General features: G+C 52.6%; 1 protein-coding gene across 1 annotated transcript in view; it reads left to right on the forward strand.

The window, feature by feature from the left end:
* Window positions 1–239: 239 nt before the first annotated feature.
* Window positions 240–17,179, forward strand: part of LOC102278342 (solute carrier family 22 member 1) — a 36,654-nt gene continuing 19,714 nt past the window's right edge. The window contains 7 exon segments of the mRNA XM_005900394.3: window positions 240–635; window positions 7,177–7,280; window positions 10,004–10,158; window positions 13,146–13,314; window positions 13,801–13,832; window positions 13,835–13,914; window positions 14,162–14,268. Coding sequence (XP_005900456.2) covers window positions 240–635; window positions 7,177–7,280; window positions 10,004–10,158; window positions 13,146–13,314; window positions 13,801–13,832; window positions 13,835–13,914; window positions 14,162–14,268 — 1,043 coding nt within the window.

Below are 17,179 nucleotides of genomic sequence, written 5' to 3' on the forward strand. Positions count from 1 at the left end.
TCAGCCCAGGTGACTTCCCCCAGCCCAGCAGTCTGACCAATCATCCTCCTCCTATCCCTGCCTGAAACCTGCCCTGTGGGTGAAAGATTGTTTCCAGCTGGTTGGCTTCCAAGGCCAAGATGCTTAGACAGCATTTCGACTTCAGACCAGCCCATTGCAGAGAAACCCACATAAGACCCTGACCCCGGGCCCTGCGGCTGCTGTGGTCTGCTCAGAGCGATGCGCGTGGAGGCTCAGTCATGCTCACCGTTGATGATGTACTGAAGCAGGTTGGGGAGTTCGGCTGGTTCCAGAAGCAAACCTTCCTGATTCTGTGCCTGCTCTCGGCCGCCTTCGCCCCCATCTATGTGGGCATCGTCTTCCTGGCCTTCACCCCGGACCACCGCTGCCGGAGTCCAGGGGTGGCGGAGCTGAGCCGGCGATGTGGCTGGAGCCTGGCGGAGGAGCTCAACTACACGGTGCCAGGCCCGGGACCCGAGAGCCAGTGCCTCCGCTACGAGGTGGACTGGAACCAGAGCACCCTTGGCTGCCTGGACCCGCTGGCCAGCCTGGCTACCAACGGCAGCCCCCTGCCCCTGGGCCCCTGCGAGCAGGGCTGGGTGTACGACACGCCCGGCTCCTCCATCGTGACCGAGGTAAGAGCAGGCCTTCGCTGTGGGGATAACGATGTGGGTTTCAGGGCAGAGAGGAAACATGATGAATCCTACAGGCTTCAATCCCACATCAGCAAAGAGGGAGCGGGGTCATGTTCTCTGAACTCTGGCGTATCAGACTCCGTACTGGGCACTGCCGTTCCTCCCTTGTTCAATCCTCCGCACACTCTGGGTGTTAGAGGAGGGAACTGGGGCTCAGAGACACCATCGCCTGCCAGGCTGAGCTGGACTGCTTGCTTCCTCACCCTTCTGCCCCAGTGGCTTCTCCACGGGCCTGCAGAATCCACCTGGGGGCCAGCGGCCCCACCATCAGAGATGAGAGGCCCCCTCCCTCCATTCACAAGCCGTGGACATGTGACAGCTCAACGCTGGTCTCTGAGGCGGTGTGGAAGCTGCCCTGGAGTCTGACTGAGTCTCAGCCACGCCCTGAGTTGGCTGAGTGTCGCTGTGTAGGTTACTCAGCCTCTCTGAGCCTCAGTTCTCTCATCAGTAAACCAGTGATGACAATGACCTGCTTCCCAGGGTTCGGCCGAGGACCGTGAAGATGCTGATCAGACAAGCCAGAGAGTGGCTGGGTCAGCACCCCTGGGTGTCCAGCACCCAGCTGCCCTGAGTGTCTCCTCCATGGCCCACAGGAGAGCAGGATGGCGGCAGAGCACTTGCCTAGATAGGTTAGTGGGTTATCTGAGCGTTTGCTTTGAGAATATCTCACTGAGAAGCCAGCAGATTTCTTTCCTTCATGGACCCTTTGGAAAGTGCTATTCTGTGACAAGAGTAAGCACTTGGAAACTGATCTCAAGGTCACTTGGCGAAGTCACAGGAGAAGTTTAGACACATTAGTCGCTCAGTCGTGTTCGACTCTTTGCAACCCCATGGACTGTAGCCTGCGAGGCTCCTCTGTCCATGGGATTCTCCAGGCCAGAATACTGGAGTGGGTTGCCATTTCCTTCTCCAGGGGATCTTCCCGACCCAGGGATTGAACCCTGCATTGCAGGCAGATTCTTTACCATCTGAGCCACCAGGGAAGCCATTTGGTGAAGCCACAGACCAGAACTATGCAAAGTCTGTCTGTTAGCAAACTGCTCACCTGAAGCAAGGTAGCTGAGTGGCCTGAGCAGCGCACGTCTAGCTGGAGAAAAGCGCCGTGTCCGCCCCTCCGGCCCCACGGCCCACTGTCTTGGGGGACAGGGAGCAGGTGTGGGTGCCCTTGCTCAGACGTCTGGTCTCTGAAGTGTCCTCCAACCACAGATGTCCAGGTAGAGGATCGCCTCCCAGGGATGCTGAACTGGCCGCTCTTCTAGCTGGAAATCTAGAAACAGACCCAGACGGGGATGTATTGTTCTCTGTGGCTGAGGCATACTCTGCTTGGAAAGGATCAGCTAGGTGCAAGAATTCATCCATTCACCTCCCCGTCTATTCCCTCAGTAACCGTGTCCTGAGCTTTTCCTTTGTTCTGGCACTGGGTATGATGCCAGGAGGGACACAGAAGAAGCCCGTGAAGTTCAAGGAGTTTGCAGTCTCCAGGGAGCCAGGAAGGGGTGGTGACCGTGAGAATAAGATCAGTGTCCCAGACAGGGAGGGGGACCTTACTATTCAGCTGGCCGCTGGGGCCTTCCAGCAGGAGGTGGCAGACTTTCTACATTGGATGTAGTTGATTGACAGTGTTGTGTTAGTTTCAGGCAAGGGGATTCAGCTATGCCATCCCAGGCTAAGTCGCTTCAGTCGTGTCCGACTCTGCAACCTCATGGACTGCAGCCCACCAGGCTCCTCTCTGTCTGTGGGATTATCCAGGCAAGAACACTGGAGTGGGTTACTGTGCCACCTCCTTGACTCAGTTATATACATGTAGATATCTATTTTTTTTCAGATTCTTTTCCCTTCTAGGTTATTACAAAATATCAGATATAATTCCCTATGCTACACAGTAGGTCCTTAGGACGGAGTATTTGAATGCGACCCAGGGTGGTATTTTGAGCTGCTAGGACAGCAAACAGGGTGCGTTGGGGAGTGTGAACCAAAGCTCAGGGGAGGGGGGCAGGGACCACGTTCAGGGAGCAATGAGTTGGTGAAGTGACTGGAATCCAGTAGAGGAGTCATGGACAGAATGGTGGCGGCTCAGCTTTGGGCCAGAGGGCTGAGATCTTACATCAGGTCACCAGATAAAATGCTGGACGCCCATTAAATTTGAATTTCAGGTAAACAATGAATATTTATTTAGGATAATTAGGTCCCAGGTATTGCATAACATTTGATACTGACAGCTGAGGCTGGGAATTCAGATACTGCTGAGGACATGATTGCACTAAAAAAAAAAGTGTTGCTTATCTGAAATTCCAGTTCGGAGGGGCACCCCATATTTTTTTTGCTCTAAAACTGGCAACCCTACCTTTGTGCCAAGTGGCAGTTCAGGCATAGCAAGAAGACAGTCCTCACTGGACCTTGGGAACAGTCCAGGTGCTGGTGGAGAGTGGAGGTGACGCTCCCCAGAGGTGGGGAGAGCTTGAAGAGGCCGACACGGGCCCTGGCAGGACTGTCAGCCAACGCGGCTGTCACAGGATCAAAAAGGATTGATTTAAGAGACGCAGACCTGGCAGGGGCTGGGGAGGAGGAGGGGCCCGATTTGCCAGAGGGTCCTGGCCGGGGAGGCAGGCAGCTGAGACCTGAGCAGTGAGGCTGGAACACAGGGAAGTAGCAGCTCATTCATGTGGGGAGCCTGGCCTGGGCAGGGGCCCTGGGGAGGGGACATAGTCCCGACTGGCTGACGGTGGTAACCGGGAGCAGTCTTCCAGGTCCTCGGGGACCCGAGCACTCTGGGGAGGACTGGGGGAGACAGGGGAGGGGTTGTGGGCTAGGGCTCACCTGGGGGCACGCTAGTGTACTGGGGGTGGGATCCAGCTGGAGGTGAGGAGGCGATGAGACGCGGGGCCTCAGGAGTGGAGGACCGCTTCTCCTGGACGGAACGCGCCTCCTCTGACTCACCCTTCCCACTGCTTCACAACAACTTTTGCCTCCTGCCCTCAGCCTAAGCTGAAGCTTGTTTGGGGGAGAACCTCCCTAGTTATTCATTTCTGCAGAAATAATCTTTCACATGGCCTTGCCTTGGACGTTGGAATTGGCTGAAGGGAACGCGACGAGCTGACCTCTCTGAACACCCAGCTCCCCGTCCCTCCCCACCCTGAGGGCAGAGGTCAGGGTCCATTTGGGGTAGGAAGTTTTCCCAACTCACCTGATCCCCGGGATCACCTGGATTCTGACCCATGATCTGCGGAGACAGAACTCACGGGAACCTGGATTCTAACAAGGACGCTGGGTGACTGTGTGCCACGTGAGCTTGGCCAGCCTGCTGCTCTACAGGCCATGTCCACCACACAGCCTGGCCCCGGAGAAATCCCCAGTGAAGTCCCAGCAGGGAGAGGGACCGGGCCTAGGAGACCCCACCCCATCCCGTGCGCCCCCTGTACAAACTCCAGGCTTTCCATCTTCCTAGAGGCACAGAGGGTCCCTGGGGACAGTGGCTGGGTCTGGGATCGCAGAGGGCAGGCAGGTGCCTGCAGACAGAGCCCCTTGGCATAGCTGGGGGCAGAGTTCTTAAGGGAGGCAGCATCAGTAGGGAAGGCCAGGCCCCCATTCCTCCAGTTCCATGAGCTCCCTGGCTTCTGCACGCCCCCAGAGCAGGATGGCACGCAGGACATTTCAGGGAGGGTGGCAGAGATATTGTACAAAGATGCTGATTGCAAAGAGTAGAACAAACACCCCAAAACCATTGCCCTGTGGCTTTGGGGGCGTCTAGTATGCACAGAACATCGTCCTGGGTGATGCAGGTGGGGGCTCCAGAGAGGCCGCTGGAGAGGCTGACCTGGGCCAGCGAGATAACAGCTCTCAGGAGCGGCCTCCCCCGAGTTCCACTGACAGGGCCCAGGGCCGCAGAGAAGCCGAACAGAGGCAGGAGAAACTCCCCAGGGCGGTGTGCTTCCAGCTGAATTTTCAAGGGAATAAACACCGGGAGTGAGAGTTGGACCATAAAGAAAGCTGAGCACCGAAGAATTGATGCTTTTGAACTGTGGTGTTGGAGAAGACTCTTGAGAGTTCCTTGGACTGCAAGGAGATCCAGTCAGTCCATCCTAAAGAAGATCAGTCCTGAATATTCATTGGAAGGACTGATGTTGAAGCTGAAACTCCAATACTTTGGCCACCTGATGCGAAGAAAAGATTGAAAAGACCCTGATGCTGGGAAAGATTGAAGGTGGGAGGAGAAGGGGATGACAGAGGATGAGACGGTTGGATGGCATCACCGACTCGATGGACATGAGTTTGAGCAAACTCCGAGAGCTGGTGATGAAACAGGGAAGCCTGTCCTGAAGTCCATGGAGTCACAAAGAGTAGGACACGACTGGGCAACTGAACTGAACTGAAACATCTGGATCAGCCAAGAATGGGGGAGATGCTGATTGCCTCCAAGAGCTGAGCTATTCACAGGAGCAGACAAGATCTGAGCATAAGGCAGGTGGTAGCACGAGCTGATTGTTAGGTTCTGAAAGTCAAACGGTAGCAGGGAGTTTTACCTTTTTGTTTATTTTTTTAAAGTGCTCATGACTGACCACTGGGCCAGGACAAGGGCATGGTTCATACATGCAACTCTAAGTTTTTACAGGAGATGGGTAGCAAAGCCTCCCAGGTAATAAAACACACCTAGACAGCATATTCAAAAGCAGAGACATCACTTTGCTGAAAAAGGTTTGTCTACTGAGAGCTATGATTTTTCCAGTAGTCATGTACAGTTATGAGAGTTGGACTATAAAGAAGGCTGAGCTCCGAAAAACTGATGTTTTTGATCTATGGTGCTGAAGAAGACTCTTGAGAGTCCTGTGGACTGCAAGGAGATCCAACCAGTCCATCCTAAAGGACATCAACCCTGAAAATTCATTGGAAGCAATCATGCTGAAGCTGAAACTCCAATACTTCGGTCACTTGATGAGAAGAGCCGACTCATTGGAAAAGACCCTGATGCTGGGAAAGACTGAAGGCAGGAAGAGAACGGGATGACAGAGGATGAGATGGTTGGATGGCATCACTGACTTGATGGCATCACTGACTCGATTGATATAAATTTGAGCAAATCCCAGGAGATAGTAAAGGACAAGAAAGCCTGGCATGCTGCAGTCCCTAGAGTCAGAGAGTCAGACGTGACTGAGTGACTGAACAACAAAAACTAAAGCCTCATTTAAAAAGTTAAATGGTTCATTATTTACTAAACCATGGGCACATGGTTTCTCCCTGCAGCGCCCACAGTGGCTTCATGATGGTGACAGGAGCAGCTCCACACATACCTTCCAGACAGGAGACCGAGACCCCCTACTTTCTGCCCCTCTGCACTCCAAGCGGGGATGCTTCTGCACTCGGGCCTCCCAGAGCGCCCACGCATGTTGGCATCACCATGAATGTGCCAAACACGGAAGGGCGGTCCCTGAACCTCATTCCCAATAACGCCCAGGCAGATCGGCTCCTGTCTTTGCCTCTGTCCTTCTGCCTCGGTTCCTCCCAGGCACATGGGACCCTCCGCATCTCCTGCCGCCTCTGGGTTCCCCCTTCCCCCGCATGCAGGGCTGCTCCCCAGAAGCCCCCACCAGCTGGCCTCTGCTTCTTTGCTCAGAAATTCTCATGTTGATACTCACAGTTCCATCAGTCATGACAAATTTACACAATTATTGGGTAGAATTTATGGAATAAAACATGTGATTCAGTTCAGTTCAGTCACTCAGTCATGTCCAGCTCTTTGCGACCCCATGGACTACAGCACACCAGGCCTCCCTGTCCATAGCAACTCCTGGAGCTTGCTCAAACTCACGTGCATCGAGTCGGTGATGCCATCCAACCATCTCATCCTCTGTTGTCCCTTCTCCTCCTGCCCTCAATCTTTCCCAGCATCAGGGTCTTTTCCAATGACTCAGTTCTTCGCATCAGGTGGCCAAAGTATTGGAGTTTCAGCTTCAGCATCAGTCCTTCCCAGGAATATTGAGGATTGATTACTTTAGGATGGGCTGGTTGAATCTCCTTGCAGTCCAAGGGACTCTCAAGAGTCTCCTCCAACACCACAGTTCAAAGCATCAATTCTTTGGTCCTCAGCTTTCTTAATTAAGGGTTTTTACCAATTCTGGGAAACACGTCATATTTATTTTACATCATTTTCGTTTTTGGAGAATTACTTTGCTGTATTTCCTTTAGAAACCTTACCGTTTGGCCACCCTGTCCTTTGACAACTATCAGGGGTACCTGACAACAGACTCTTTAATTAGTGTATATTGAGGGTAAACCCAAGATAAAGATATTAGGCGTGTAATGACACTGCCTGAGATTCCCCAGAAACCCTGCAGTTGTCTTATGAAAATGTGGTGAAAGGAAAGGATGTGAGGGGCCCTGGGATCCCACAGTTTTGTGTCATGCGTTGACATTTTCTGCAGGGAAAACGGTAGGCATAGTTTAACTTACAAACAGTCTTGTGTGTTTTGGCCCCTCCGACCCGCAGTTTAACCTGGTGTGTGATGACTCTTGGAAGGTGGACCTCTTTCAGTCCTGTGTGAACTTGGGCTTCTTCCTGGGCTCTCTGGGAGTCGGCTACATCGCAGACAGGTATGTAAAGGTGGATCCGACCAAGCACAGCGTCAACACCATGGGGAGAAGGGACTTGAGCAGACAGTGGTGGGAGAAGTGGCCAGAGGGGATCTTTGCAGAAGCTGAGACCCGACACGGTAGGGAGTGCGGGACGATTTGGGGCAAGACGACGGAAGGAAGGTGGGGATTTAGGGGGGATTTCAGAGCCAGGCAGGTTGTGTAGCTCGATGCAGGGCTCAGAGGAAGGGGGCACAAAGCCAAGGATTATGCTTCTGGAAGATGGGTGGAGGGGGCAGTGCCATTTTTTGAGACAGAGAGGGTTAAGAATACCCTTCTTTGCAGCTTTTAGGAGATGTGTTTCAGAGCAGCCTGTGAGACAGAGAAGAGTTGCCAAGTAGACAGTTGGGTACATAAGGTTCGGGCTGGAGTTAAATATTTGGGATTTGCCACCAGTAATTGGTATTTAAAGCGATAAACCAAGTTTGAGATAAGCTAGAAGAGGGTATGCAGAGAGAAGTTCAACATGTAGAAGTTGGTGAGCAAGGACAGTGTCAGTGGAAGGCTGAAGATGAGAGATGAGGAAGTGGATTTGTGTGTGTGGACAGCTGTTTTTCCCCCCGCAGTATTTCCCTAAAGCATGTTAATCATCTTTGCATGTGGGAAGAAGGTAGAGTGAATGGTTCCGTCACTAATATTTTTAGTATTTATCCATTTATGTATCTGTTTTCAGGAGTAGATAACTGTCATTTAGAAGCTATATTTGTTTTGTTTCTTAAGTCTTGCGTCTGAGGGAGGTCACATGGTGTTCGTTTTTCTCTGACTCTTTCACTCAGCGCTTTACCCTCCGTGTCCATCTGGACTGTCACAAATATGTTCTTTTTTATGGCTGAGCACTATTGCATTGTACACACACACACACACACATATATATATATATATATAATATGGTGGTGTTCCCTGGTGGCTCAGAGGATAAAGCATCTGCCTGCCATGCGGGAGACCCTGGTTTATATATATATATATATGTATATATACACATCTTTATTCATTCAACTATCGATGGACACTTAGGTTGCTTCCATATCAGTTCAGTTCAGTTCAGTCACTCAGTCAAGTCCAACTCTTTTCGACCCCACGGACCGCAGCACGCCAGGCCTCCCTGCTGCTGCCCCTGCTGCTGCTAAGTCACTTCAATCATGTCTGACTCTGTGCGACCCCATAGATGGCAGCCCACCAGGCTCCCCTGTCCCTGGAATTCTCCAGGCAAGAACACTGGAGTGGGTTGCCATTTCCTTCTCCAATGCATGAAAGTGAAAAGTGAAAGTGAAGTCATTCAGTCGTGTCCGACTCTTTGCGACCCCATGGACTGCAGCCCATCAGGCTCCTCCATCCATGGGATTTTCCAGGCAAGAGTACTGGAATGGGGTGCCTTCGCCTTCTCCACAGGCCTCCCTGCCCATCACCAACTTCCAGAGTCCACTCAAACTCATGTCCATTGAGTCGGTGATGCCATCCAACCATCTCATCCTCTGTCATTCCCTTCTCCCACCTTCAATGTTTCCCGGCATCAGGGTCTTTTCAAATGAGTTAGTTCTTCACATCAGGTGGTCAAACAAAGTATTGGAGCTTCAGCTTCAGGATCAGTCCTTCCATATATTGCTTATATTGGAATATATTCCATATATTGCTTTCATATATTGGCAATTTAGCTAATACTGCAGTAAACATAGGGGTGCAGATGTCTTTTTTAATTAGTGTTTTTGTTTCCTTTGGAGAAACATTCAGACCTGAAATGGCTGGACTGTACGGTGGTTCCGTTTTTAACTTTTTGAAGAACCTTTGTCTTGTTTCTTCTGTTTTCCATAATGGCTGCCTCAGTTTATACTCCCATCCACAGTGTCCTAAGCTCCCTTTTTTTCACATCCTTGCCAACACTTACTGTTTATTGTCTTTCTGATAATGGCCATTCTGATAAGTGTGAAGTGATATCTCATTGTAGTTTTTTAAATGTTTTTTAAGAATTATTTTTAATTGGAGGATAACTGCTTTAGAACACCGTGTCGGCTTCTGCCCTGCGCCAGTGTGAACGGACCATGCGCGGACGCGCGTCCCCTCCCCCAAACCTCCCCCTACCCCACCCCGCCCCGCCCCCTAGGATCTCACAGGGCGCCCCTGAGCTCCCTGTGTTTACAGCGACTTCCCGAGTGGCTCTGGTTCGCATTTCCCCAATGACTAGGGATGTTGAGCATCTCTTCATGTGTCTGTCGGCCCACTTTACTCACGGAAATAGAAAGGAAAAACACTTTTCAGTGGTTATACTATTAGAATTGAATATTTCCCCAGAAAACCCTTATGAGCGTTGATAAGGTTAAATATGTGGATGGGGGCGGGGATCTGATTTCTGGTGCACCCTGTTAAGTCTGTGAATAGTCATGCAATCTGCTAAATACAAAGATGATGAGAGGGGATGAGTCAGAACTGGGTGGGTCACTGAGGGAGACCCCTGGTCCTTGACTGAGAGTGGTCAGGATTCCTCTTCAGAGTGACTTCATTAAACCTGCAAGAGTTGCCGGTCGCTGTCACAGAGAGGGGGACCAGGTCAGGCTTGGAGAAGGGGCCGCGATGTGTGATGGACCGCACGATGCCGCAGAGAAGCTGTCTTGTCTCCCAGTAGAGAGCCTGCTGTCCCTCAGTCGCTGTGAGCACTCAGCACTCACCTCGATGTCTGCTTGCCTCTGAAGGTTTGGCCGCAAGGTGTGCCTCTTGGCTACCACCCTCGCCTGCGCCAGCTTGGGCGTCCTGACGGCCGTGGCTCCGGACTACACGTCCCTGCTGATCTTCCGCCTGCTGCAGGGGCTGGTCAGCAAGGGCAGCTGGATGGCTGGCTACACCCTGAGTAAGCATCTGCTGGCCCGAGGTTTCCGGGCACTTTGAGAAGCCCGGGAGGTCAGACAGTGGGGCAGAATGGGACGAAGCCGAACGTGGAGGCGGCTTTTTTTTGGAGGAAGCCTAGAGAAAGTGTGGCCTCGCTAGCTGTACTTGTGTCTGTGTGATTGGAACCGGGTGTGCTGTCAGAATGGCCTCTTTCTGTCTCTCTTTGTTTGAGAGATACTTATATAACCACTTATATGGATCCTTGTTTCCATATCAACTAATCTGTTTGGGAAAGGGAGATCACATGTGATGTGTTTACAGTGATGGGAGTTGTGTAGGAAGGGGAGACAGGTGGGAGAGTGTTTTAACATTTTAAATATGAACGAACCAGCCTCTTCTGAAAGAAATACAACAAACTCCACTGATTTGAAGGACACTCAAGAGTTAGGCTGCAGTTCATGGGGTCGCGAAGAGTCGGACATTACTAAGCGACTCCACTTTCACTTTTCACTTTCATGCCTTGGAGAAGGAAATGGCAACCCACTCCAGTGTTCTCGCCTGGAATCCCAGGGACGGTGGAGCCTGGTGGGCTGCCATCTATGGGGTCACACAGAGTCGGACACGACTGAAGTGACTTAGCAGCAGCAGCAAGAGTTACGGGAGAAGATATAAGAGTAAATAAAAGAAGCTCTTATACTTTGGCCGATTCATTGGAAAAGACCCTGATGCTGGGAAAGACAGAAGACAGCAGGAGATGGTTAGACAGCATCACCCATGCAATGGACATGAACCTGGGCAAACTCTGGGAGATGGTGAGGGACAGGGAAGCCTGGCGTGCTGCTGTCCATGGGTCTCAAAGAGTCGGACATGGCAACTGAACAAGCAAATCAAAAAAGAAGAGATAGACACGATGACGAAAAAACTGAAGTGTAAAACAATGTAATTCTATATACTATTTTTTCTTTCAAGTTTTCTATGAAGAGTAAGAATAGAAAATGAAAAATACTTCTGTAGAAGAAAGCGTAATAGCTGTCTGTGTATCTCTCAGCCTATGCGTGGCTGGATGGGTACATCAGACAGCAGTGAGGATGGTCCAGGTTTTTGCCAGGTCTTGCCATCTTTGAAAACGATGTCTTATGGCTTGACATTCTAGGAAATAGTTCACTAGGGCCAAAAAAACACCATGTTCCTCCCCCAAGAAACCATGAACACACTAGTTAAGTTTAGTGAGTTCAGCACATATTAACTGCAACAGCCCAGCCATCTAGAGGCTGAACGTGCAGTACTTGGCACCTGGTGACAAGGATTAATTTAAGGTCAAATCTACACCCAAGTCTGACCAGCTGTGTGGTCCTGGGCACATTCCATAATCTCTCTCTGCCTCAGGATCCTCCACGTGGGGACCACAGTGCAGTGAGGTCCATGAAGGGCTCCAGGGGGAGCCCAGAGCCATGCCCGCCCCTTCTCCTCCCTGCGGTGTGGCTGTTGCCCTGTGGCAGGCACAGGGGCAGGGCTGGAGAGGCCGAAATAGGTAAAGCCTCCCATCCTACTCTCAAGACACCAGTCAGTCCTGAAGGAAATCAACCCTGAATAGTCATTGGAAGGCCTGTTGCTGAAGCGAAAGCTCCAATACTTTGGCCACCTGATGCAAAGATCTGATTCACTGGAAAAGACCCTGATGCTGGGAAAGATGGAGTGCTGGAGGAGAAGGGGGTGAAAGAGGATGGGATGGTTGGATGGCATCACTGGCTCAGTGGACATGAGTTTGAGCAAACTCTGGGAGAGAGTGGAGGACAGATGAGCCTGGTGGGCTATAGTCCTTGGGCTGCCAACCAACCAGTGAAGTTGCTCAGTCATGTCTGACTCTTTGCAACCCCGTGGGCTACAGGCCAGTGCAAAGAGTCGGAAACAGCTTAGCAACTGAACAACAACCTCCGTCAAGGAGCTCCCAGGCTAGAGAGAAAGGAAGACAAACCCGGAATGCTACCTGTCTGTGACGGAGTGTGTGCTACCCTGGCTTGCATCCTTCCCACGGCTCCCTGGCTTGCTTGGAGGTCCCATACTCCCTGGTCCTGCACCAGGGGCTCCCCTTCAGTCTGCATGACCAACTCCTCCTCTTTTCCCAGCCGGGGACGTCTTCCTCCCCCACCCCCAAGCCTGCTCTTCCTGTGCCCCTCTCCCCAGCCCCCCATATGCTTTCCTCTCGGAACACCTCCAGCACCACAGCCCTCTCGCTCTTCTGCTGCTCCTGCCGGGCCCCACCACCACCACCGCTCCGCTCCACGCTGGTCCACCCCCGGGGCACCCACAGGCAGCAGCGTGGTGGGGGGGCCTTTAGCAGACGTAACATCGGCTCACCCCTGTGCTGCGGTGCCTCTGTGCCTCCCGCATTGAAGCCAGCGTTCTCCTCAAGCCTACGAGAGCCCCTCAGGAGGGCGCACGGCCCCCATGACCCGACCTCACCCAGCGGTCACCTGGGCTGCTGTCCCTCTGCCTGGAGCTTGCTTTCCCATTCCAGGTTCAGTTAATATGATAGCTCATGATATCTCAAATTTCCTCCACGAGCTCTGCTCCACTGCTCTCTGAAAATCTGTGACCCCCGGAGACTCCCCCACCCTCCTGGCTGTTTATGCTTTCTTCCCACATGGCCCACATCATGTCAAGACCGGGTGTGATGAACATGGTGTGTGTGTCTCATCCACCACCTCTCACGAGGCTGTGAGGTTAGGAGGGCGGGACTGTGCCCACAGAGCTGGAGATGCGTCTGAACACCTGTGACAGGGCCAGGTCCCTGGGGTGCACTCAAAGATGTTGATGGTGTTAACGAGCTCTCCCTGGGGGCTCATGGGAAATCCTCCAGCTAATCCTGGGGCTGATGGGAGGAAGGTTCTGGGCAGGAGAGCCCCGTAGGTGGAATACGGCACTGTGCAAAGGCGGGGGGAGCTGCAGATAGCAAATGGGGGATTTTAAAGCGGATGGGAGCCCGTGGGTGACGTTTCTCCGTTTCAGTCACGGAGTTCGTGGGCCTGGGCTACAGACGGACGGTGGCGATCCTCTATCAGATGGCCTTCACCGTGGGGCTGGTGCTGCTCTCCGGACTGGCCTACATCCTCCCGCACTGGCGCTGGCTGCAGCTGGCCGTCTCCCTGCCCATCTTCCTGCTCCTCTTCCGCTTCTGGTACTGTGTCCCTGTGGGGACCCGTCTTCCCAACAGCCAGGGCAGCCCTACCTGCAGGCCCGGGGCTTCCAGCCACCCACGCCATCTGGGGTGCTCCGTCACGGGGTAGCCCTCATTTCCGGGGCGAGCCACTCTCAGCCACCCTTTAAAGAAACGTACAGTTTCTTTAAATTCACATCACCCAGAGAGGGGCCTGAGATGCTAAAAGTCAGACAAAAGTTCACCTAGCCACAAAGTAGGCATTTGCTCTTTGGTGAGCCAGTGAAGGAGTAGATGAAGGAATGGAACCATCTCTGGGGAGTGTGCCCATCAGACAGGAACATTGGCAGACGAAGGGATGAGGAAGCTGTGGTACGTATACACGAGCAGTATTTCTCAGCTATAAAAAAGAATGCATTCAAGTCAGTTCCAGCGAGCTTCTCTTTTGATCTTAACCTCAGACGGGCACTGGGAGAGACACCAAGTGGGGATGATCTGCGTCCGCAGGTTTGTGCCCGAGTCCCCCCGATGGCTGTTATCGCAAAGAGAAACACTGAGGCGATAAAGATCATGGACCACATTGCACAAAAGAATGGGAAGCTGCCTCCTGCTGACCTGAAGGTGACTCACTCGAAAGGGCTTTCTCCCCTCACTGAATGCTGGGTCGGGTTTATGACTTAGCGCTTGCCTGTGGGACTTGCCTGGGGAAGCCGGAAGGTGCTGGAGCTTTTCGGGGTGAAGAGTATGATGACCGGCCTCGGGGTGGAGACTGGTGGGGGGCGGGGGGCGGGGCGGGGGAAGGGCTCTGATGGCGATTCCTGATCACGGTGGCAGCCTGGATGTGGCTGACGCCCTGACTCTCTCCTAGATGCTGTCTCTCGAGGAGGACGTCACTGAGAAGCTGAGCCCCTCATTCATAGACCTGTTCCGCACGCCCAACCTGAGGAAGTACACCTTCATCCTGATGTACCTGTGGTAAGGGGTCTTTCTGAGGCCCTGTGCACTTCCCTGCATGCCCGGGTACACATCAGAGACGGTGGGTCAACTTATGGGGGGGTGGAAAGAGAGGCATGAAAAGGCATTTCCAGATGGCTTTCCGCTCAAAGAGCTCTTAAAAAGACACCTGTATTTGTCCTTTGAGGACTGCCCAGTAGAGGAAAGGCCTCGTTTTAGTAAGAAGAAATCTCCACGTAGAAAAGTTAGCAGTGAGCCGGAGGGAGGTGACAGGGTTGCCAGAAACCCCCTGTGTCAGGAGCCAAGTGCTGACTTAGCCCCGGCAGGTAGATGAGATTTCAGGGATTCCCCAGGACATCAGTACTTCCCTGGTGGCTCAAACAGTAAAGCGTCTGCCTACAATGTGGGAGACACGGGTTCGATCCCTGGGTTGGGAGATCCCCTGGAGAAGGAAATGGCTACCCACTCCAGTACTCTTGTCTGAAAAATCCCATGGATGGAGGAGCCTGGTAGGCTACAGTCCATGGGGTCACAAAGAGTCGAACACGACTGAGCGACTTCATTTTCCGGGCTGTCAAGGAGGAAGAAGCCTTCCTCACGTCTGAGGACTTGACAGAGCCTGCAGAAAGCACATGTGTGCTTTTTTCACACCGATTAGGAAACGCCTGTCCACGCCCAGCACGCCTTGCACACCCTGGGGCAGCGTCACCCTCCCCTGTGGCTTCCTTGAGATGGGGTCTTCTCCCTATTCCCTTGGGGGGCTGGCTCAGCTCCCCACCTCAGCACTTGCTCCTCCACATCCTGGTGGCCCTTCAGTTATCCCTGGAAACCCCTGGGCCGAGTGGCTGGGTTCCCCTTCCACTGGGGTCACTCTGCCACCCTGCCCTTCTTTGCCCTTCCGTGAAATAAGGGTTCCAACTACGAGGGCAGCGCCTGGCACGTAGCAGCCGCTCCGTAAATATTTGTGGAAGCTTGAATGAGTAACTAGTGTTCCACAGAGTCCATCCTGAGTTCTCTAGATGCTGGGTTCTCTCCTGGTCCCTAGGCCCCATGACTGTGAGCTGGCCCCGGGAACCCTGTGCCCGCCGTGTGAGCGGCCCAGGAACCCCTGCAAGCATGCCAGGTGCCTGGCGCGTTTCTCTTGATTCTCAGCATCCGACTCCATGGTGCCTCTTGGGTTGGAGGCCCGGGACCCCGCAGACAGAAAGGCTTGCTCCCCTCCTGTATCAGTCCGGGTCCCATCTCCACCCCAAGCAATCCTGTCAAGGCGGTGATCCTGTCTCCTCAGCTCTCTCACACCCCTCCGCGCAAGCTTTCCACAAATCCCACTCTGTCTTGAAAATCTATCCGGAATCTGCCATTTCTCATCGCCTGTGCTCTCAGGTGTTAGGATTGCAATCTCCCGTCCAGCTCGTCGCGGTAGCCTCCTCGCTGGCGGTCTGCTCCCACTCCTGTCCCCCCCTCCCCAGGGCACAGGTCACGGATCACATCACCTCCTTGTCCACATCCTCATAGCCTCCCTAATCCACTGAGAAGAAACCTAGCTTCCTTCTGCGGCCTGCAAGGCTTCGTGCCATCTGGCCCTGGACACCTTCTCTTACTGTACACGCCCCCTGCCCCCGTCTGCTCCATTCATTACAGCGACTCGGGGCGGGGGGCCCATCACTTCCTGGCTGCGTGACCTTCAGGAAGCTTCGTGATCTCTGTGACTCGGTTTCCTCATCAGCCCAATGGAGGCAATGATAGAAGCATGTTGGAAGAATTAATGTGATAATGCGTGTGAAAGGCTTAGAACTTAGGAAACGCCCAACAACGACAGACTGCTATCCACTCCAGTATTCCTTCCTGGGAAACCCCATGGACAGAGGAGCCTGGCGGGCTACAGTCCATGGGGTCGCAAAGAGTCAGCCACTTGGCGAAAAAACCATCACCTCTACCCGTAGCATTGCGCACATGCGGTTTGTGGGTTCTGCCAAAAGATGGCAGCATTGCACATTGTTGATTGTTTCCAGTTTGGTTGATCAGTGGCTAAGTCCTGTCCAACTCTTTGGGACCCCATCGGACCCCATGGATGGCAGCACGCCAGGCTTCCCTGTTCTTCACCATCTTCCAGAGTTTGTTGTGATTTGGGGTTTTTGTTTATTTGTACAGGAAAATCAGGGTTCTACATTCTTTTCTCTTGGGCTAGTCGCTTTATGGGTAGAAGATGACTGTTCCCATTTAACCATTTAAGCCGGCATAGAGAAGCCTCCCTCGCCCCGCCAGGCTCATCTAAACTCACCGAGTTGCATTCAGTGTATGCTTATTCTCTTGACACTTTGGATCAAACAGGAATAATTTAGAACTAGAGACAAAAGCATACCAGACTCCCCTGGGTGCAGCTTTATAGAACCAGGGAGTGAGTGACTGAAGTGAGTGAAAGTCATTCAGTCGTGTCTGACTCTTTGCAACCCTATGAACTACAGCCCACCAGGCTCCTCTGTCCATGAGATCTTCCAGGAAAGAATACCGCAGTGGGTTGCCAGTAATCCCCTTCTTCAGGGGATTTTCCCGACACAGGGATCGAACTGGGGACTCCTGCATTGCAGGCAGATTCCTAACCATCTGAGCCATGAGAGCTGGACCTTATAAAACCGGGGGCGTGGGGGTGGTGTAGTAATGAGAAATGTCCCCTGTGATCTCAGTTTTGGAACTGACGGGCAATTTGCATTTCTATAAGAAAGTAATTTCTTATCCACCAAAATCTCTTCCCACAGTCAGTACTTCATATCTGCAGGTTCTGCATCTGGGGATTCAATCAACTGCAGATAAAAAATATTCAAAAAAATTCCAGACAGTCCCCCAAAGCAAAACTTGAATCTGCTGCAAGCTGGCAAATACTGACACAACATTTATTTTATGTTAGGTGTTATAAGTAATCTAGCGATGGTGT

This window comes from Bos mutus, chromosome 9 (assembly GCF_027580195.1).
Source record: "Bos mutus isolate GX-2022 chromosome 9, NWIPB_WYAK_1.1, whole genome shotgun sequence".
Lineage (NCBI taxonomy): Eukaryota > Metazoa > Chordata > Mammalia > Artiodactyla > Bovidae > Bos > Bos mutus.